At 54.7% G+C, this 21,540-nt stretch overlaps 1 protein-coding gene across 1 annotated transcript in view; it reads left to right on the top strand.

Moving 5' to 3' along the window:
* Positions 1 to 16,738, top strand: part of SLC4A3 (solute carrier family 4 member 3) — a 33,367-nt gene extending 16,629 nt beyond the window's left edge. Inside the window, exons 7-23 of the mRNA XM_030018513.2 lie at positions 1,441 to 1,592; positions 2,231 to 2,411; positions 2,965 to 3,100; positions 3,204 to 3,378; positions 3,791 to 3,887; positions 5,657 to 5,841; positions 7,944 to 8,157; positions 8,485 to 8,706; positions 9,037 to 9,185; positions 10,639 to 10,833; positions 11,281 to 11,487; positions 12,146 to 12,235; positions 13,820 to 13,986; positions 14,356 to 14,609; positions 14,937 to 15,106; positions 15,589 to 15,762; positions 16,549 to 16,738. Coding sequence (XP_029874373.1) covers positions 1,441 to 1,592; positions 2,231 to 2,411; positions 2,965 to 3,100; positions 3,204 to 3,378; positions 3,791 to 3,887; positions 5,657 to 5,841; positions 7,944 to 8,157; positions 8,485 to 8,706; positions 9,037 to 9,185; positions 10,639 to 10,833; positions 11,281 to 11,487; positions 12,146 to 12,235; positions 13,820 to 13,986; positions 14,356 to 14,609; positions 14,937 to 15,106; positions 15,589 to 15,762; positions 16,549 to 16,626 — 2,846 coding nt within the window. The 3' untranslated portion in view covers positions 16,627 to 16,738. The remainder of the gene's footprint in view (positions 1 to 1,440; positions 1,593 to 2,230; positions 2,412 to 2,964; positions 3,101 to 3,203; positions 3,379 to 3,790; positions 3,888 to 5,656; positions 5,842 to 7,943; positions 8,158 to 8,484; positions 8,707 to 9,036; positions 9,186 to 10,638; positions 10,834 to 11,280; positions 11,488 to 12,145; positions 12,236 to 13,819; positions 13,987 to 14,355; positions 14,610 to 14,936; positions 15,107 to 15,588; positions 15,763 to 16,548) is intronic.
* Positions 16,739 to 21,540: the final 4,802 nt, after the last annotated feature.

Below are 21,540 nucleotides of genomic sequence, written 5' to 3'. Positions count from 1 at the left end.
GCCCGGCTCTCAGAAACATTTGTAGTGGTGGGCAGTTATTGGCTCCTGTCAACATTGCAGTGCAGTAAGTGAAGCAGGGAGGAGTCCAGCCATCAGTGGAACATGGAGCAGCAGGGCAGCCAATGGGGAAAAATGCCCTGAGGCCCAGTATTGATTCATTTTATATTTAATTTAGCGACCCAGATTTCCAAGGAGCAAGGCCATGGTATGCCTGGCTGGATGCTGGGTGTGTCTTTCCATGCCAGAGATGCACAGATATTTTCCTGCAACATCAAAGAGACCACTTGGCCTTCAAACCCAGTGCTTTTTGCTATGCCTCATGCCCTGAGAGCTGCAGGTCTTGAAGCTAAGTGCAGAAAAGTACATGGAGACTGAACGTTCATCCCAGCCAACCAAGAGCTGCCCTCAGTCCCCCAGGGAGAAGACCTTCGCTTTGCCTTACAAGCAGGGTCAGCAAGCCGTGATGGACCGAAGCTGAGCAAAACCCCTGACTAAGTGATCTACCTGGGGGAGCCTGCCCATCCTGGAGCTGTGCTGTGAGGCTTCCCCATCCCCATGGGTTGTCTGTGCTGGGGAGGATACACTTGCTGTCTCTAGGTAGCGTCCAGGGAAGCTGCCCTCCATGGCAGGCTGTTGTCCAGGTGCTGTTTCTCTGGCATTGAGAAAGGGGCTGGCACGGTTGTGGCCAGGTTTTGGTGGGCGCTGGCTAGCCAACAGCACTGGTAGCTTGGTGGTGGGTCTTTACTGCAGCTTCAACAGCCTCTCTGGAGGCTTCAGGAGGCTTTGATTCAGCCAGCCAAACTCTGTAACGCAGACCTTTCAGAGGGCATTACAGCGGCACTGCGGATCATCTAGAAACAGCGATAGCTGGAGTTAACTGCCGAGCCTCCATGCCAGCCCCGGTCTGCACTGTTATCCTACAGTCTCATCGCACAATTAAATAAAACTGTCATTGATATTTCCATGTGTCTCCCAGACCAGCAGCTAAATATTCTTCCCCTTCACTGCCCTTTATGCTTGCTGAGCACCAGGCTTCCTCCAGTGGGAGAAATGAGCCCCAGCCAGGTGCCTGCCTGTGCTATCCAGGTACAGACAAGGCTTCAGGTTGCTTTTCGTTGAGGGAGTATGGGGAGGGTTCATGCACCACTTATTCGGGTACCTGGAATAAAAGCTTTTGCAATGGTGCTCCAGCGTGTGCACAGCCTGGGAGGAAGCCACCGCCTTGGAGGAATTAGCTCGCAGACGTCTGGAAGAGCTGAAAGTAGGCAGGTGAGGCAGGAAGGATCTTCAGAGGTCTGGAGGATGGTGGTAAGTGCTCCAGCTGCCAGGGCTTTGCTTGCGTAAGCTAATGAGAGAAGGGTGGGCTTAGATGTGTTTCCCTGCCAGATAGTGTTTCCACTAGACAAACTGGTGGTCTTTTTTCCTTTCCCATGTCTTCAGGCCACCGTTTTGAAGATAACCCCGGTGTGAGGAGGCATCTGATGAAAAAACCATCTCGGAGTCAGATCACCAGGACAAGCAAAAAATTAGCATCAACTCCATCTGTCAAGAAAAAGAAGAAGAAGAAGAAGTTGGATAGAAAGCCCCATGAGGTATCTGTGTGCTGTCCTCCCTCACTTGTTCAGAAGCCATAAATCAGGACTAGAAACAGGCACTCTATAAAGTGATAAATGTGGTTTCAATATAATTAATTCTTTACATGACCTTGGGGGTGAAATTTCAAGCTCTTATCCATTATCATGAGGGTTGAAAATATACTTTTCTCAATAAAAGCAGAGATTTCTCTGAAATGACAAAGCTTTGACCTTAGGAAAGACGTTAAAGTCACAGAAATGGGAGTGCTGTTGTGGAAGTTGGCAGCACAGTAATGTCACCATCTCTGGTAAGTGTGGGCAATTTTGGGGGAAACCAAGAAGCAGGCAGAGGACAAAATTGTCACAGCTTGGTAGAAAGGGATGCAGCATTGCATCATTCTCTCTCCCCTGCCCACGCCATCTGACTTGGAGCTTTCTGGTGCTTCATGTGCTGATGGAAGCTCCTGCCACGCTGCCAGTGATATTTGTCCTGGCTGCTTCTGTTCACTAAACCTCTGGTTAACTAAGGCAGGCTGGCTCAGGCAGCACTTTAGACCAAGCGGTGCCTTGAGAATAAACCTGAGGCTTTCCAGATATTGATGATAGAGCTGTATGCATCAGGGGAAGTCTCATGTCCTCGGTCTAATTTCCACTAGGTGTTTGTGGAGCTGAATGAGCTGGTGGTGGATAAGAACCAGGAGATGCACTGGAGGGAGACGGCCCGCTGGATCAAGTTTGAGGAGGATGTGGAGGAGGACACAGCAAGGTGGGGGAAACCCCACGTGGCTTCACTGTCCTTCCGCAGCCTGTTGGAACTTAGGAAGACGATTGCCCATGGTGAGTCAGGAACTGCAGGCCAGGGTTTGTGTCTTGCTCTGGGAGAGGTTTTGCTGGACAGCTTCTGTTGTGGTTTAGCCCCTCACTGGAGACACGCCAACAGTGTCTGTGTCCAGGCTCCACGTAGGGTCTGTGGAGACACACCATCCTGTAGCCTGTTTGCCAGGGTTTGCATTAGCCCAAGGGTGCCTGTATTGGTTCCTTGCTCTGCCTTGCTGCTCTCAGGCACGTGGCAACTGCAACACCCATCTGTGCCTGGGCCAGCAGGTCTTGGACCCATCTTTGGTGTGAAAAAGCAAGTTTGGTCAGAGTGGGAGACAAAAATGAGAGGGAGACACCAGAGCTACCAGTGCATCTTGGAGCTTCTGGGTTCTCTTGGGACAAGGGTTTACACAGTGGTCATGGGACACCTGGACTTGGGGCATTTCTCAGCTGAGAGTGTCTGTACCCCAACCAAAGCGTGGCTCCTGGTGGGACAGCTATGTCCTCAGAGTATGTGTGTGGCAGGGAGCGTTGCACACTAGGAGCAGGGCTCTTCCCCTCCTGCTGGCAGGTGCCGTCCTCCTTGACCTGGAGCAGACCACTCTGCCCGGCATTGCTCACCTCATGGTGGAGACCATGATCATCTCTGACCAGATCAGAGCAGAAGACCGAGCCAACGTGCTGCGCGCCCTGCTGCTGAAGCACAGGTGGGTGGCACGTGGCCGAGGGCTGCCGGGGCTCGGGGGTTATCTGCGAGCCCCAGATGGCAAGGGAGGCGGGTCCCCTCATGGCCACCACTCTTCCCCTCAGCCACCCCAATGATGAGAAAGAGGGCTTCTTCCCGAGGAACCACTCCAGCTCCAGCATGAACTCCATCGTGGGGAACCACCACCACAACCACACCACTGACACTTGTGTGCCCCTCATGGGGGAAGAGCGCATTGAGATGGCCGACCCCAAGGCCAATGAGACTGACTGCAAGGAGGTGAGGGTGACATGGGGGGTTAGTGCTTCTTTTTCCACACCCTGGGGATGACTGTTGGCTGGTGGTAGCCCTTGGCACCAACCTCTGGGCCCCTTCATGGGGGGCCTTGTACTTGCAAGGGCTGAGCTCCCCTGGATCACCTGGAGCACTGGAAATCAGGTCGCTGCATTATGATTTCAGGACATAATTTTAGCCTCACACTGCATGCAAACATCTCCTTGAGCGTGCAATGGCAGCAACAGCCGTGGCGCTTGCAGGGTGGCCTTTGCTGTGAGGGTGCCTTGCCTGCGAAGCAGGGTGTCGGGCGTGCAGCTGAGGCAAGCCTAGCTGCAGATATGTCGGTGGCAAGGCTGTGTAGGGAAACCAAGGCATGGGGACTTCGTCCTTACTTGTTTGTATTCTTCCCTGGCAGAAAAACCCTCATCTCCATAACTCTGAGGGCCACCGTAAATACCTGAAGCTGATGGAGAAGATCCCTGAAGATGCGGAGGCCACAGTGGTCCTTGTGGGTAAGAGGCAGCATGTAGAGTCCCTCAGAGCCCAAAGAGACTAGTGCAGATCCTGATCTGGCCTCAGCAGTCTGTGCCCTCCCTCCTGAGGTGTATTTGGTCATCTTGTACACGTTCCCAAAGTTCAACAGGGAAGGCAGCCTTTGTACGCTGTCTGGTGATGCTGCACGTTTTGTTTGTGGTAAACATATGGGGTGCCAGGATAGTTCTTTTCCTAGATTAAGAAAGAGGTTGATAGACACTGCTGCTGGGAGCTGGGGCCCAACTTAGAGGAGAAAGTCCTGCCAGGCTCACCAGAACATCCCATTTTGCAGCTCAGAAGTGGGTAAGTGGTGCCCGAGGTTCTGATGCCCAGGCACTGACTGCCCTTGAGCCTCACGCTGTCCTCGGACCATCGCTGCCCTCCGTCTGGCCTCTTCATGCCTTGCCAGCAGCTGGACCCTGCCCTGGCCAGTGTTGGTTGCTGGTTATGTGTGCCAGGGAGCTTTGATTTCATAGAAGCAGGGCCTGGCTGGTGGCAAGGTCTTGGGTATTGGCCGTAGCGCTGCCAGGAGATAATTCTCTGTACAAGAGGGCTGTGAGCAGACAGGCTCAAGCATCGGTGGGCTTGGTGCCTTCTGACCACAAGAGTAGTCCTCAGCACTTTGCTGGCATTAACATCTCGGCAAACGTAGCTATGCTACAAGCAAAGTAAATGTCATTGCCTATCCAGTAGATGAAAAGCTCAGGCAAAGAGGCTTGGCAGCTCAACCAAGCTGATACTTCACCGCGATGAGGCCAAATCAGCTTCACAAACGCACTTTGAATACTCAGATAACTAAACACTGGCCATTTCTGAGGTAAGGCTATGTCTTGGGATTCGCTTGGACAAAGATGGCCCAGATTTGCCAGTCTAACACAGAACACAGCTCTTTGCTGGACACAGATGGCAGAAGGATCAGTGATAATGCCAGAGAAATACAAGTATCCAATAAACATTTGTGTTCAGTATGGGAAGGAAGCGGCTGGTGTGCTGGAGGACGCAGGAGTATTTCCCAATCTGTTAGGAACCGAGGAGGCTGCCAAGCATTGATGAGATGCGGACATTGTAAAACAAACTGTGCAGTTTGCACCTATGAGTCTTTAGAGAACTGGCTCATTTTCATCTGAAAAAAAAAAAGTCTAGGAATACAGGGAACATACAAGAAAAAAGGAGAAAGCTTATAGCATCAGTGCTCAAGAAGGGAAGGACAGTGATCCAGTACCTATAGGTTGTTTAACCTGACATCCTTCCTGGCCAACATAATGGCAGAACTAATATGGGATTCAATTAATAAAGAGCTAAAGGATAAGAATGTAATTACTGCCAAGCAGTGAAGTTTATGGGAAATAGGTCATGTCCAGCAAACCTGATTTCATTCTTTGATGAGATTAGAAGTTTGATAAAAGTAACGTGTAAGAGACTTCCTTTCATAAGGCAGTGGCTTAGTGGGAAACAACCTTCTGATTTAAAATTAGACCCTTATAGTGTAAATAGAGCCCTTCTGTAAGAGATTAAGAATGGGCTAAATGGGAAGCTAAAGAAAGTAGCACTGCTGGGGAATGATCAGTGAACAGGGGACTTGGAGCAGTCCTCGGCATGAAGCTCAATGCTGTCTTAGTGGTCTGGAGACCAGTACAGGACTGCAGGGCTCGTGGGAACCCCCAAAATCTTTGTTTCCACTGTTAAAGGCAGCCCAGTACAGCTCACCCCAATGATTAACTCTGCTCAAAACATTGCCTCCTGGTAGGTTGTGTGCAGTTCCTGGAGCAGCCAACTATGGCCTTTGTCCGACTAAATGAGGCCGTCTTCCTGGAATCTGTCTTGGAGGTCCCGATTCCTGTCAGATTCATCTTTGTGCTGCTGGGACCAAGCCAGGCCAACATGGACTACCATGAAATTGGCCGCTCAATCTCCACCCTCATGTCCGACAAGGTGAGGAGCTGATGGGCGGTGATGCTGGCACACTCAAGGGAGCTTCAGTAGCTCCTCAGAAGTCAGTCCTGGGATGAGAGTGCTGAAAGATGCTGTGCAAAGGCCCAGGTGGGGCAGGCAGGTGTGAGCACCTGGGATTTTTAAGAGCAGCCTGCCCCGACCAAGGTAGGATGCTCCAGTACGGAGGGAAGAATAGGACAGACACTTGGCTGGGACAGAGAGTGCTAGGCTGAGTGAAGAAAGGGGCTGTATGTAAAAGCAGGAGCAAAAGACTGCTCAAGGTTAGAAGAGTTGTGTTCAGTTGATGTCTCACAAACAGAGAGTAGGGGAGGCTGAACGGTGTTTGTGACCATGACGCCTAGCCCAGGCCACACTAGCAAAAAGACCCAGCAATGCCTGGGGACTGTTGTCAGGTGTTTGGATGAAGCTTTCTAGCTGACCATCCACGCAGAGGAGCACATCCATGCAAGAGGAGAGATGAGGAGTCAGGAAGGTTTTTCTGCCAACGTGTGCACTGCTAGAAGTCCCCCATCTGGTTAGATGGCAGGAAAGTTAGGTTCATTATCCTGGTAAGGAATTTAAGGCAAAGAAAAGACAATCTGAGCATCTGCCACATACATCCAGGACAGGAGAATCAGAGGTTCAGAGTGTCCTCCTGGCTGGTGCCATGTAGCTATAGCTGAGTAACGAACCTGCCCGTCCTGCCACCAGTGTACAACTCTCCCTGAACTGAGGACTAAAAGGTCAACTTGGAGCAGGTGGGTTGTGGGCAACAATGGCTCCCAGCTGAAAGATCCCTTCCCAGGAGTTGCACAGGGCTCAGCTGAGGCTGTGTTTTTAGCCAGAAGATGTGAGGTGCCATATTCCAGGTTCAGCGCTGCGTTTGTGGGCTGATCTCACTCAATTGAGCCTCTGCTCCTCTGTTGCTGGAAGAGGGGAGCCAGCTCCCTCAGCCAGGGCTGGCCGTAGCAAGGTTACACAGTGGCTGGCGCCATGAAGAGAATATGGTATCATTTACAGTTTGAAGCTGTGGCTCCAGGGAGTCTGTGTGCTGCAGGGACCTTAGCTGTCTCCTACCTGGTTTACAGGCTATTCACTTCTTCATCTTCCTCCAGCCCTTTCTCTGCAGGCATGTTCCAGAGGCAATGCAGCACTTCTGCCTGTTTGCCAGCACCTCCCTACCTATCTGCAGTTGTGCTGTACTCTCATGGTCTCCATGGAGTCCTTCCTCAACATCCTGCCCTTGCTGTCAGGACCATCTTCCCTTTTCTGCCTGGTTTCCCTTGCATGGCTTTCCTCATGCTGTAGACTCCTATTTTCCCTCCCTCTCCCATGTGGAGACTCCCAAGAGTCTCTTATGCTCCCTGCTCAGGCCCTGGTTCTTGTGCTTTATCTATGGTACTTCAGGGCTCCACCAGCTTCTCCCTCAAAACAAACCCAAGACCAGACTAGAAGGACATCGGTCTATTGCAGAGTCCTAATTTTGAGCTGCAGGGTCCGGGAAGGTCTTTCATCTCTGTGGTGCCTGGCTTCTGGTACATCCCTGAGCTGGGCTCTAAATGAGAGCCCTGCAGGACCGAACAATGTCATGCAGAGCTTGTAAGGAGAAGGATCTTGGCCTGATGCAGCCACAGCGATCTGGTGTGAACAGAGGCATGGGCTGGCCAGGTGTTGCATCTAGCCTAGGGAATAAGAGGCACCAGGCTAGCCGGGAAGCACAGATCTGATTTTGATTTATGGAGAGGTCCCATGAGAGGCACCCTGTGGTCTGGCAGAGCATGCAGCTGGCAGAGATGCTGCATGATCTTGGGCAAGAGCAGTGGGGCTTGGGGGAGAAAAGCAGGAGCAAGGAGGTCACTGGAAAGGATGGATAGGGAAGGGAGGAGAGACATGGGATTACGTGAGGGGCATTGGGTAGAAGGACAGGGAGGAGGGATTTGGGAGTGTGGGTCATGGAGTGGCAGTAGTGAGAGAAGTAGCGGGTCGAGGGAGCAGGATGTTACTGTGTGGTCGCAGCAAGCGTTGTGTTTCCAGGCTGTAGGTAGCTGGGTGCAGTCTTGGTCTGAGCCTTCTCCCTCTTTCGTTTTCCCTGCCCCTCCCAGCACTTCCATGAGGCTGCATACATGGCAGATGACCGTCAAGACCTCCTCAATGCAATCAATGAGTTCTTGGACTGCAGCATTGTCATCCCCCCGTCGGAGGTGGAGGGGAAAGACTTGCTCAAATCCATTGCCACCTTCCAGAAGTTGCTGCTGAGGAAGAGGAAGGAGAGGGAGCAGAAGTCCATGAAGGAGGGGGCTGTCCAGGAAGCCAAAGGTCTCTCCACTCACATTTGGGCAAAAGAGTTTGTGCCTAGTGCCCTGGGTGCCCCAGTGAGCCCTTCCCTCACAGAGCCTGGCAGAGGGGTGAGCGGGGCCTGGCTCCTGCCATGGGCAGCAGGGAGGGTGGCAAGGGGAGGCAGGACAGTGGCTGTGGGCAGCTCCGGCAGCTGGGGGGAGCTGGAGGCAGCGGGATGTGCAGTCACAGGGGGCCCACCACGTTAGTGCTGCTGGAGGAAGGTCTTCACGGGGTATGGGGGAGAGGGACAGCCCAAGGGCACACTTGCATTCCCCTGCTCAAGCCCTGTCCTCCATGTACCTCCAGAGCTGTGTGAAGTGAAAGCTGAGGAAGAAGAGGAGGAAGCTGAGGACGACCCTTTGAAGCGGACCGGGATATTTTTTGGAGGTCTGGTTCGGGACATAAAGCGCAGGTACCCCAAATACCTCAGTGACATCAGAGACGCCTTGCACAGCCAGTGTCTCGCGGCCGTTCTCTTCATCTACTTTGCTGCTCTCTCTCCTGCCATCACCTTCGGGGGACTCCTAGGTAATGGGCCTGCTTTCTGGTCTGCTCTTTGCACGCTGGGACACTGGCTGTGTCTGTGTGATGCTGTGCTGGGGTGGGCTTCGGTGCTGCTCGCTCAGGGAGAGCAGCAGCACTGCACCTCGGCTGCTGCCTTGTCCCCTCCCTGCCGCTTGGCCTCTCCAGCCTCGGCTCCCTGGGCTCCCTCTGTGCTCCCTGCCCAAAGCAGGGAACCTCCAACTGATGGGACGGGGACCTGCCTCCTCCGTCTGGAGCTGTGTCTGCAGCCTGCCTGCCTGTGGTGACAGTGCCTGTGTCTGGGCTATAACACTCACACATTATTCTCTTTCCCAGGAGAGAAAACTGAGGGTCTCATGGGGGTCTCCGAGCTGATAATCTCCACCTCGGTTTTAGGGATCCTCTTCTCCCTGCTTGGAGCCCAGCCGCTCCTGGTCATTGGCTTCTCAGGGCCTCTGCTGGTGTTTGAAGAAGCTTTTTACAAGGTACATGTGAGGCAGTGTCCATGTTCGGCACTTGCTCGCTCTGCCCTTGCGCTGGAGAGGGCAGCTGGCATTTCTCAGCTCTCCAAAGGATCTTTGGTAGTGTAGACTCCTTGGGTCTTGCCAGGCTCCCCTCAGCTTGGCTGGGGCTGGCCCTGGCTCTACTGACCCTTTGCAGGTCACGCCATAGGGACTGCTGCCTCCTGTTGCTGTATCCCATGGGCTGACCCCCTTGAGGTGTGAGAGTGGTAACAGCACTCCTCTACCTGCTGACTGTGAGGGGAGCATTGTCCCCAGCCCTGTGCTCCAGCCCATCCTGGCACAATGAGCATTTGTAGCTGCATCCTAAAATGCTGGTCCATAATACTTTCTTGTTCTTGGGGCTTCCTTTGAAGACCATTTCACAACTTTTACCTGTGGCCAGGTTTCCTTGTATGGGAACCCAACAATGTTCAGTGTACCACCCATTTGGGATGTCTCACGTACATTACTCCCACCTCTCAGGATGAGCCCAAGGGTGTGTGCAGAGATACCCTGGCCAGCCAGGATGGACATGTCTCTTTCTCGAGTAGCATGACTTCTTCGCTGTTAAAAGCATCCATGTCACTGTACTCCCAAGCAGTGGGTCTAATCCTTCTCCTTTTTTCTGACTCCTAGCATGTCTGGGCTTTTAAAGCATGGTTTTTCCTACAGCTAGATTTTCACCTTGGTGTGTCAAGAGTTTGGAGCTGGTGATGCCACTGCACAGGGGGAATTTCTCTGCTCTCCTGTGACCACACTTCTCACTGACTGCTTTTGCTTTGCCCAGTCATTGTGCACAAAGGTGTTCCTCTGGGTGTGTGGTACTGTGTGAGGGCACTGTCTGTACTGGTACCGAGGAAGGCTGCAAAGGGAGGGATGTGATTTGTGTGGGAAGCGGTTGGTGTTGCTGTGTGTGGATGAGCAGAGGCAGTGGAGATGGTCTGGTCTGTGGTGACAGCCTGGGGGCTTTTCATCACACCCATACAACTGTGTGTATGCAGGGCGCCGTCTGGGATCATGCCCCAGCTAACGTAGCCTTTATGAAGTGGGACATAGCAGGCTGCTCAGGCTCTCCTTTGTGGGGAACAGGCTTGTGCTGTTGAGTGCATGGAGCAGTGGAGAGCTGTGTTTGAGTAAGGGCACCTCCATATGGGTGGGATGGGGAGCATCACGCAGGGGATGGTTTCAGCAGAGAGTGAAGGAGATACTGTTACAAAGACTGGAGCTGTGAACACCTGCTTGGTGTGAGCTGGCTGGTGTTAATGCAAACTCTGCAACTTTACCTGTGACTCCAGTCCTGAATTCACTATCTCTGTGCTGGATGCCTGAGCAGATGTAGATGCTTCTTTCCAGGAGAGTCGTTGATCTTAATGGGGAGCAGATGCAGCAGGCAGCCTGAGGAGCCATGAATAACTCCTGCCCCTTTCCATTTCAGTTCTGCCAGACACAAGGCATTGAATATCTGACAGGCAGAGTGTGGATTGGTTTGTGGCTCATCGTCTTCATCTTCATTATTGTGGCAGCTGAGGGAAGCTTCTTGGTGCGCTACATCTCACCCTTCACCCAGGAGATCTTTGCTTTCCTCATCTCTCTCATCTTTATCTACGAGACCTTCTACAAACTGTACAAGGTGAACCTTCCCCAGGGAGATGGGCTGCTGCATCTCTCGATCCCCCAGGAACCTGCTACTTTAGCGTACAGGAGGCAGGGGAACAGGGCCAGCTCAGCCACAGCTTTCCTAGGTGTTCTGCAGAGCAGTTCTTTGCTGGCCTCTCATGCCCCAGCCCAGCTGGCCCCTGTGCCACCACAGAGGCTGGCAGGATGAGCCCTAACGTCTGTCTCCCCTTCTCTTCCTGCAGGAGGCATTAAAGAGGGGCCACTTTTCTCTCCCCAGCCCTCTCCAGCTGGGTAGGTTGCGAGGCGAGGTGATGGATGCTGGGGTTGTCTGCGCCCACCATCTACCGCCCTCACCTCTCCACAGAGCAGGACACCTCCGCTTCCCCCTGCCCCCAGTAGTGACAGTGCCCCCTGCCCCTCCTTGCGGTGACAGTGCCCGCTGCTTCTCTCACCTGCCCAGGTGTTTGCAGAACATCCTCTGCTGAAGTTCTACCCACCAGACGTGCAGAGCGGCCTGAATGCCAGCATGCTCCCCGCGGATGCGATGTCGCTGGGAATCAGGATGCAGCCCAACACTGCTCTCCTCTCCCTCATCCTCATGCTAGGCACCTTCTTCATTGCCTTCTTTATGCGCAAGTTCAAGAACAGCCGTTTCTTAGGAGGAAAGGTGAGAAGTTTGTGGGACCCAGATGGTAAGAACAAGGGCTGTGCCAAACAAATAATGCTTCTTGCTTCAGACCTTTGTTCTCCAGAGTATTTGGACCATCCCCCAAAGAAACACCAGCAATCCCTTAAATACCATGCAGAAGGGATGGTAGCCTGGCCTAGGCTGCAGACCAGAGCTGGCTGTTGATGATGGTATCTGCACTGTCCTGCTCCAGTGAGCTTTGCTGGAAAGAGAGGACCCTCTGGACCAGAGGACTCTCTGAGTCCAGAGGACTCTCTGGACCTTGAGAAAGCTCCTTTGGCTGGATACAAGTCTGTTATGCTAGAATGTAGGAGGAAGAGCTTACAACTTGTTGCCTTTGGACAGCTCTGTACATGCAGGGCATCTGTGTAATAGCTGGAGCACCATCTGAATAGGCCAGTAGGAGCAATTAGCCAGTCACTTAAGAGTGGCTGGAGGACTGTGTGTTATTTGGGCAGTGGGATGCACAGCCCTATGGGTCAAGGCTGGGTTCCCTTGCCCTGCTCATCAGCAGTGCTCAGGTTTGCCGTGGTGCTTGGCCCCATCTGGGGCTTTGCTGTGCCACAGGCTCCCTGTAGCAGGGTGGGTGCACAGAGCTGGCCCATTCCCTTTGCCAGCGAGTGTGTTTGTTCTGCAGGCTCGGCGGATCATTGGAGACTTCGGGATCCCCATCTCCATCCTGGTCATGGTGCTGGTGGATTACACCATCACTGACACATACACACAGGTAGGTGCCGGCGCTGCCCTCAGAGCCCCTCCTGCAGCCCAGCAGCGGTCTCTGTGGCACCGTGGCCTGCTCTTGTGCAATGGGGGATTTGTATTTCCTGCCTCTTTAGTCATAACAGCACAAAGCAGACAGAGATGCTCCCCTCGTCCTTACTCCCAAACTGAAGGGAAGCTCCAAGGGTCTTGCTGAGACTGAAACCAGAGCTACAGAGACTTGAGTGCCCTCGTATCCCTCTGGTATTCCAGCTGTTAGTAGGGGAGGCTTTAGGGGACCAGAGAGATTCAGTGCAGTTAATTCCTTGTTTGTAACTCTAAAAACTTGCAGTCAATCAATAAGACATAAACTGGTTATGCACACTGAAGAGGGTGGCATACAGAGTGGTTTCAGTGGGGTAGTTGTCATGGGTTTAGTACTTAAATTTTTATACTCTCCTTGATCATAGGCTACTAAATATTTTGATCACTTTATCTCAAACACAATGATCTCTTTCCCAGTTTATGCACAAACTTAAATGTTATCAAACAAACCCATCTCACAGGTTTCCTTTTTTTCCTCCTTTTTTAGTAGATGTGTAGTTATATCATTTTGTTATGGTATTTTTTCCAACTAACATCGAGGAGAGGGTGAAAGGTAGTTCCTGTTCAGCAAGCTTTTTGTCAAGACAGCCCAAGGCTTCATGGAATCCAAATGCATTTTTATTCATTTAAATTTCAATGAAAAATCTGGTTTTATCAGACATTAGTAAAATCATGCTCTTTGTTACATTCTTTTCATACCCTTCTACAATTAATATCAAAAGCATTATCATTTCAGTATTAAGTCAGCATATGTACAAAGCTTTCCGAGAAAATGGTAGTTAGTTACACAGCTTAGCTCAAGTACAAGCATTCCAGGAATATTATTCATACTTACGCTGATTAACATAAATGCAAATCATAAACTCTTCCTGCAGTGCTCACACAGGCAGATAGCAAGAACTGCTGTAGAGCAGCGCAGAGCTGAAAGTTCAAATGCTGGTGAACGCAAGGTCAAGGCAATGTACAGCTAGGAGTCTGTGTGGTCTCTGATGGGAGCACAAACATGTATTCCCTCTGAACATGATCAGGGTGAGGTCATTTTGAGAGAATGTGGCCACTTCTGGTGTCCACACTGCAAAAACAATACTGAAAAATGTCTCAGAAAAGGCTTGGAAAGTCTGGAAAGCCACCTCAGAGAAGGGTAGGCAGTTCAGGACACTTGATTTGTCCAAGCAGAGGTCAAGGAGCATTTTAACCATGGTCTGCAAGCACTGACATGGGGGTGAGGTTCCTGAAAGAAGGTATTTCCTTGGTCTCTTGGACAAAAAACAAGGGAATTCCAATAGCTGAAAGGAAATGAGACAGGCCCATGTTAGGGGACATGGGATTTTTTGCACTGAAGGGGTTTATCCATGAGAAAGTCCTGCTCGGGTCAGGGTGGCTGTCCCATCATCTGAGGTGTTCAGACCAGGGAGACCAGGAGGATCAAGCAAGGCTAGTCCTGTGTGAGGCTGTGGGCACATGCGTATTGATGAGTAACTGCTGGGTTTTGTGGCTACACCACCAGAAGCTGAATGTCCCCTCTGGCCTGTCGGTCACATCTCCTCACAAGCGTGGCTGGTTCATTCACCCCATGGGCAGCAGTGGGACCTTTCCGATGTGGATGATGTTTGCCTCTGCCATCCCTGCCCTCCTGGTCTTCATTCTTATATTCATGGAGACACAGATCACTACGTGAGTACCTCCCCTGCCAACACCAACCACCACTAACCCCTGGGCAGGCAAGGCTGGGATGGGTGCTGGTGCCATTCATGTGGAGATGTGCCTGGCATCTCAGCGGGACAGCAAGGGCAGGATCCTGGTCATTTCAGACTGTACCTTCTTGGGTTCTCCCATCATCTCTTGGCTCCCCTCCTGGCATACAGTGTCATGGAGACCTGCCTCAGCCCAGCACAAGAGGAAACCTCTAACCTGAGGTTGACAGCCACCGCCCCTCTCCTCAGCCATCTCCTTGTCCCCATGTCTGCTCTCTCCAGGAAGTGAACGTTGTCCCCAGCCACAGTGCTGTCCCTGGGCACTGACCTGGACTCTTTTTCCTTCCAGGCTGATTGTGAGCAAGAAGGAGAGGAAGCTGCTGAAAGGCTCTGGCTTCCACCTGGACCTGCTGCTCATTGGCACTATGGGGGGGCTTTGTGCACTCTTTGGGCTGCCCTGGCTGACCGCGGCGACAGTGCGCTCCGTCACCCACGTCAATGCCCTGACGGTCATGAGCAAGGCCATCGCACCAGGAGAGAAGCCCAAGATTGAGGAGGTGAAGGAGCAGCGTGTGACCGGAGTGCTTATTGCTGCCCTCGTTGGTGAGCCTCTGCTCGGGTGAAGGAGTGCGGGGGGAGGTCAGGGCTGACCACTTGAGTCTCCTGGCAGTGTCCCTGCCCCACGGCCCAGCCTGCGCTCTGCCTGCTAGCTGCAGGACTGCCCCCACCTACACTCAGCTCTCCTCTGGCAGCCTTCAGTACCCCCCCATGGTCAGTCCATCTTTGCAAACCTTCCAGCTAGACCCCTCTTGAGCTTCCTTTCCCTTGCACCCCAGGACAGACAGAGAGGAGGGGGGAGAGGGACAGGCCGAGGTGCCTTGCAGAGGGGCTGGCGTGGGACACACCATGCCCTGAGCTCTGTCTGTGCAGGTCTGTCTATTGTGATGGGGAACATGCTGCGGCAGATCCCACTGGCTGTGCTCTTCGGCATCTTCCTCTACATGGGGGTTACGTCGCTCACTGGCATCCAGCTCTACGAGCGGCTGCTCCTGATCTTCATGCCATCCAAGCACCACCCTGACCACATCTATGTTGTCAAGGTGAGGAAGGCAGGTTGCGGGGAACAGGTAATGAGGAGCAGAGGAAGAAGAGGCAGGTGAGGGGAGATGGTGCTTTGCTAGGATGACGCTTGGCTTGGTGACCCACCCTTGGCTGCAAGTTTGTGCCGAGAAGTAAGTGCAAGCCATGCACAGAGATGATACAACGCTAGGATAGCATGCTGATAGGCTGCATACAGGAGTGAAATGCCAGGATATAGTATGGATGGACTATAGCTGATAGGAGTGATGCATTGCTTGAGTGGGTGTAGGGACACTGCACTGCCAGGTGGGTATGCTGCTAGGTTGCACAGAGGCTGATGTGTTACGGAGTTCTGCCTTGCTGTAGAGTACAGGCAGGTAGAGCATGCAGCAGTGTTGTGTTACTGTACTATGCTATGCAGAAGGATTATGTTTTGCCAGTTGGGTCTTCGTTAACCTGTGTGGAAGGATAATGTGTTCTTAGACTGGATTTACCTCCCTAGGTGAAGACCTGGAGAATGAATCTCTTCACCTGCATTCAACTGGCCTGCATTGTGCTGCTCTGGGTGGTGAAATCTACGGTGGCATCCCTGGCCTTCCCCTTTGTCCTGATCATGACAGTGCCATTGCGACGCTTCGTGCTGCCCCGCTTCTTCCATGACAGGGAGCTCAAAGCGGTAAGCAGATAACTGTCCTCACAGCCTAGCTTGCAACACTGGGGTGAGGTTGAGGAGATTTGGCAGACTGAAAGGCTGGGAGATCCTGGGCTGGCAAAGCCTTGGCTTTCCCTGCTGTTGTCTGGGGATCTTTGTTCAACAGCAGTAGGTGGGTGGATGGCTTCCTCAAAGCTTGTAGCCCTGGGAGTGCAGTGTGGGATGGATGGGCACCCTAGGGCAAGGAGACAGAGGATTTTACGACGCAGAGGCCTGGAATAAGGGTTTTCTTTTCCATCCTCCTCCCCATTTGTGGCTCATTCATCAAGAGATGCCCCATTTCCCCACTGAGACAGCCGCAAGGACAGCCCAGCAGCACAGCAGAGCCTGTGGCTGCTTGGCATAGGAGCATTTAACCACAGTGCTAGGGTGCTGGCAGCGCCTCGACTGCTGGCAGCTCCTCTGCTGCTGCCGACATCCTGAGCTCCTGTTGGAAAGCAACCTGGAGCAGCACCCAGAAGTGGGTGCTGCCAGCAGGGGGGAAGGGAGGAGCTGCTGTGCTCAACCAAAGCCCCAGTGATGGGGCACTGTCAAACAAGAGCAATTACAGGAAAGGGCATCAGGCTGGTGACATATGGATGGGCATGAGGGGCAAAAAAAGGAGCCCGTTGGCAGGGGAATGAGCAAGAGCTTTGCTTCCAAGTGCAGCCCAGCTGCCTGGCTTGCTGTGCGCTGATCCCTCTATGCCAGGCTTGACCCCATGCTGGGGGTGGCTGTGGCCTTCAGAGCCCGGTCTCTGCCTCTCCCCAGTTGGACTCGGAGGATGCGGAGCCAAATTTCGACGAGGATGGCCGGGACGAGTACAACGAGCTACACATGCCTGTGTGAGCTGGGAGCTGCCCTCCCCGCTCATGGGACAGGCCGCTTGCACCTGCTCATCCCTCCCAAGGACTAACTGGAGACTTGACGTGAGTCTCACAATCTCTTGCTTGGACCAACGAATGGCTGTTCCATAGCCCCGCAGGAGGCAGCCCCGGCTCCTGCTGCCCCATCGCTCGCTCAGCAGAGGCTGTGAGCCTCTCTCCTCTTGGACCTGGTGGGCTGAGAGATGCCTCTCACATCCTGAAGCTGCGTGGGTCCTGAGTGTCCGTGGGTCAGGGGTCTGCCCTCTCCCTGCTGGAGGAAGCCTGTGCCTGGTCTCCAGGTGGTGAAGGGGAGCCATGCCAGCTGGTGCCACTGTGTCCCCCTCCGCTACCATGAAGCTTGGGTGTCTCAGCACCATGTGCCACCGAGCAGTCACAGGGACGGGCTGTATGCTGCCTGCGGACGGCCAGTGGGCTTCTTCCAGGCCAGCAGCCTCCTTGCTCGGCTGGTGGATGCCTTGCTCCTGCTCCCTCTGGCCCCTTCTAGGAGCGCTCACGCTGGGCCTGTGCCACAGCCCCTGGCCCAAGGGGCTGCTGCAGCCTGGCGGATGGGCCAGAAGGGACCAGCACCCTGGTCCTGTCCTCCAGACCATCATCTGTCCAGTCACCCTCCCACAGGACTGTTTTCAGCTCTTGCTTGGCATAGGGGAGGCTGTTTGCTTTGTCCCAATTTTCCCAACGCTCTTCCAAAAGCAAAACTGCACAGGGAGGAGAGGCTGGGGACAAGCAGGTATCCTGAAGCCTCGAGTGCCTGCCCTCTTGCAGAGACTAAGAGGAGTCCTGTGCCATTCTGCACCTCCACAAAGGTTGCAGGGGTAAAAACTCATCACAGGGCTGTATCCCAGTTCCAGATCCCCAGGGCCCTGTCCCTGAGAACAAACCATATTTAAGAAACTATACAAGAGATGTGGTGCTGGAGCACAAAACAGTCCTTTGGGTCCCCTCCCTTTCCCTGTGCAGTGATCCACTGGGTCTGGCTCCCTGCAGCCCTACAAGGAAGTCACTGAGACTCCCCAGCCCCAATTCTGCCGTACCAGCGTGACCTTTCACGTCCAGGGGTGCCCTCCAAGTGGGAAGGAGCAGCATTCAGCATGCCCAGCGCTCAGCCCCCGTCACCTCTGGGCAGCTCCGAACACCTTTCTGCCTGGCAGGGCTGTCCCCTGGGGTGTCCCCAGGCTGGCAGCCCCCCATTCAGAGCTGCCTCAGAAACTGCTGACAGTGCCCTTGCTGCCCATGGCGGCTCTGAGGGCAGTGCCAGAGGAGACGGGCGCCCCAGCCTCTCCCTGATGGTCAGAGCTGGAGCGGCCTTGTGGAGGAGGCTGGGATGCTCGCTTCACCATTGGATTTGGGACAGGCTGCTGCCCCGGTTCCCACTTATCAGCCTGGCTCCTGCGAGAGATGGTGGGTGCTTCATTACTGGGACGGCCCGACGCCTTCCCCGGGAGGCTGCAGAAATATCCCACCAGAGAAAGAAACCTCCCCCCGTGGCAGGTTCCTGCCCCACAGCCTGGCCCCCTCCGCAGGGCCCGGGGTGGAGAGACAAGTGTCTCTGTGTGTCTGTGGCCGTGTGTGTCCTGTCCTCCCCATGTAGTGTAGGAGGCCTGTTGTCGCTGTGCATTGTGACTCCTCTGACTGTAGTGGAAACAGCTACACCAATAAACTCTTCACAGGAACCATGTCTGGCTCTCCGCTTTTGTTTATTAATTGGCAATAAATTAGATTAATTTAAATTCCCCAACACAAAACTGTTTCTTGCCCACAGCAGCAGCCAGCGAGGGAGCAAGCCCCAGCTGGAGTGGGGACTGTCACCATGTCACCTACTACCAGCACAGAGGTGGGCTCTCCACCACCATCACCAAGCAGGCTGGTTACTGTGGGCCCAGCTGGAGCCCCCATGCTGGCTGCTGAAAACAGGAGGCTGAGTGCCATATTTAACCAGAAACACGTACTTATGCCTGCTTGCATCCATACACGTGCGCATGAGTGTGCCTGCGTGCTCAGCAGCACTTGGTGCCCATCTCTTTACCCAGCCTGTAGCCACATGCCAAACAGCAGGGCCATGTGCCAAGCACGGAGGAAACATCTCATTAAACACACGTTCCTTCCATGCTTTCTTCACAGGCAGGAGCCAAGCCAGGTCCCCCTGCGCTGCTGGCTGCCCACAGCCCGCATGGTGATGGGTTGGATGTCCTCCAGTCGTGCTCTCCTGGGTGCTGCTGCTGGGAGTAGGTGGTGGTCCTACCTCCTGTGGTCAGGGTGGCTGGCTGCTGCCATGGGGCATGTGGCAGAGGGCTAAGCCTGCCCGGGCGCAGGGGTGGTGGCTGTCTTGCTTCTGAGGTGGGCCCGTCATGGGGTGGGCAGTGCCTGGCCTCGCAGCATCCTCTCTAGGTCCTGGCAGCGCTGCTGAACCTGTGGGAGAGGAGGCGGCGTGGGTGCCCGGCTCCTGAGCATCCAGGTGGGCTGGATGGAAGTATCCACGAATGTTTCCCGCAGGCTGCTCTGCCACATTAGGAAACACTCCCTCTCCCGTTCTCCACTCCAGGGCTCTCCTTCCTCACACCTGAATGCCCAGGGCTGCCCAGCGGGCCATCAGTTTGGACTGGAGAGGTTATGGCTCTACCCAGTCCCACCTGGATGTCCAACCCTTTCCATGCAGCTCACCTGCCCACAGCAGTGCCCCTGCTCTCGCCCTGGGACGCAGGGCAGGGAGCGCAAGCAGAGCCAGCGTGCTCCCCTTACCGCATCGATCCTCCGGATGAGGATGGGTCTGACCTCCAGCTCCAACAGCCAGTCAGCCTCCAGGATGCTGTGGTGGTACTCCTCCAGCTCCAGGCTCTTCTGCAGCTCCTCGGCCAGGGCAGCCTGGCGCCAGCGACCTCCCACACCCGTACCTGGGCTCTGCCGGGGCCCAGCCAGTTGCATCCCCTCGCCCCACTGCTGCAGGCGCAGGACGTGGATGCGCCGGGCGACGTGACGGACCTGGGCGTGCAGGGCGGCCGCCCGCTCCCCACGGTGCAGCAGGGCCAGCAGCTCCTCCCGGCTCTCCCGCAGCCGGGCTCGCAGCACCCCAACGCTGCCGCCTGCGCCCAAGGGCTGCAGCGGGACCAAGAGGTCGGGCAAGCCCAGGTGAGAGCCGGGCTGCTGCAGGGTCCTGCCATGCGGTGGGGGCTGCAGAGTGTTGGGAGCCAGCCCTGCTCTGTCCCACACTGGTGGCTGCTGTGGCATTGATGGTGATGGTGGCAGGGAGAGGCTGTACCTGCTGCGGTGGAGATGGACCCATTGCTGGGCGAGATCTGCTGCGGCCAAGCTCTGGTGAAAGACATCAGGGACCAGACGCAAGACCTTCACAAAGGGCCCCACATTGGCAAAGCCACGCAGGTCACGCAGGCTCCGGGGGCTGAAGACCCGCTCGCTGAGGGGCCCCCCCTGCAGCAGCAGCCCCCAGTTACGCCGGTGGGCGAAAAGCTGTGCGGCCAGGCGTGGGATGGATGTCGGGAGGGACCGCCGGGTGAGGTGGGCAGCCGGCTCCTCGTGCATATACAAGTTCTCGCAGAGTGGGACCACCACCCTGGTGTCGAACCTCTCCTTCAGCATGCTCAAGTGCTGCAGGTAGGAGGCCAGCCAGCCCACGTAGCTGGCCACGTCGTGTCTGGCCGAGCCAGGCCAGCGCTGGGCAAGCCTCTGCAGGTGCTGCCAGCTCTCCACCTCCCCCGAGGGGCTCTGCGGCAGCACCAGCAGCAGCACATGGTAGAGGCTGCGCAGGTCGAAGCCCTGCCAGCACTGCTGCACGTGCCTCACGAAGGCGCTGATCTCCCCTTCGAGGGCAGAGTAGAGGGCCTCCATGAGCAGCCACGGTGTTGGAGAAGAGGCAGCCAGGATCGCAGCTCACCCACACGGTCCTGCGCCCTGGATGCGCTGGAAAACGCACTGCACCAGGATGCGATGCACGGGCCGGTGCAGGCAGGATTACTGCGGGGGCTCTGGTTTGGGTCACGCGCGTAGGCTCATCCAGCAGACGGTGCTACCAAAGGCTGGCGTGCTGCTTCAAAGGATGGGACATCTGGCCAGTTTGGATGAGTCGGTCCTGGCTGCTCTGCTGGAGAGGAGACAACGGGTGGGTGGGGAGGAGGGCAACAGGGATGGGCTGGGATGGGAGGAGTGAGGGAGCTGCAAGGGGTGAGCTCAGTGGGGTACCCCCACTTTTGTGGCACCAGAGGAGAGAGGGGCTGCTGGGTGCTGCCACACTAGGGGCATGCTGCACCACAAAATGCCGGTCCAGTGCTGGGAGAGGAGCGAAGAGGCTGCCTGCAGCCCCAGGGGATGCTGCTGCGGGTGGGGGGAGAATACCCTGGGTGCTCCCAGCCCTCCAGCTGCCCGGGGGATGCTTTGGGATGGGGTGAGTGTCCTCCTGCTCCCTGAAATGGGTCTCGGTCGTGCCAGACCAGGACTGCACTCTGACCAGCAGTTTCTCCCACCTCTTTGCTGGTAGAGAAGAGGTTTAGCTTTACAAAAGTAAGCAGCCACCCTTGCCTGTCTGGAGAACTAGAAATAGGAGGTCTGTTGCCAAAACTACCAACTGTATTATTTTAAACCATTGTGTGTTTAGGCAAACTATTTGGGTTTCTGTTTCTGCCACCCGGGTTCAAGTACACTCAAGCTATCTTCTCCAGCTATTTTTGTTCTCTGCAGCCAGGAGGGGCTGGCACATCTCTGTTGTGAGATACCACTGGCACCCATTCACATGGCTCTATGGCTGGGAAGTTACGGAAATTGCTGGCTAAGACCATCCCCACAACAAAACTGGGAACCAGTGCCACTGGCAAATTTTCCCCTTTTCCCTGTATATCTGGAAGTCCTTGCCTGGGCTTTGGTGTCTGCT

The sequence above is a fragment of the Aquila chrysaetos genome, chromosome 6 (assembly GCF_900496995.4).
Source record: "Aquila chrysaetos chrysaetos chromosome 6, bAquChr1.4, whole genome shotgun sequence".
NCBI lineage: Eukaryota > Metazoa > Chordata > Aves > Accipitriformes > Accipitridae > Aquila > Aquila chrysaetos.
The sequence above is the reverse complement of the archived record's forward strand: the minus strand, read 5'-3'. Positions and strand labels throughout refer to the sequence as shown.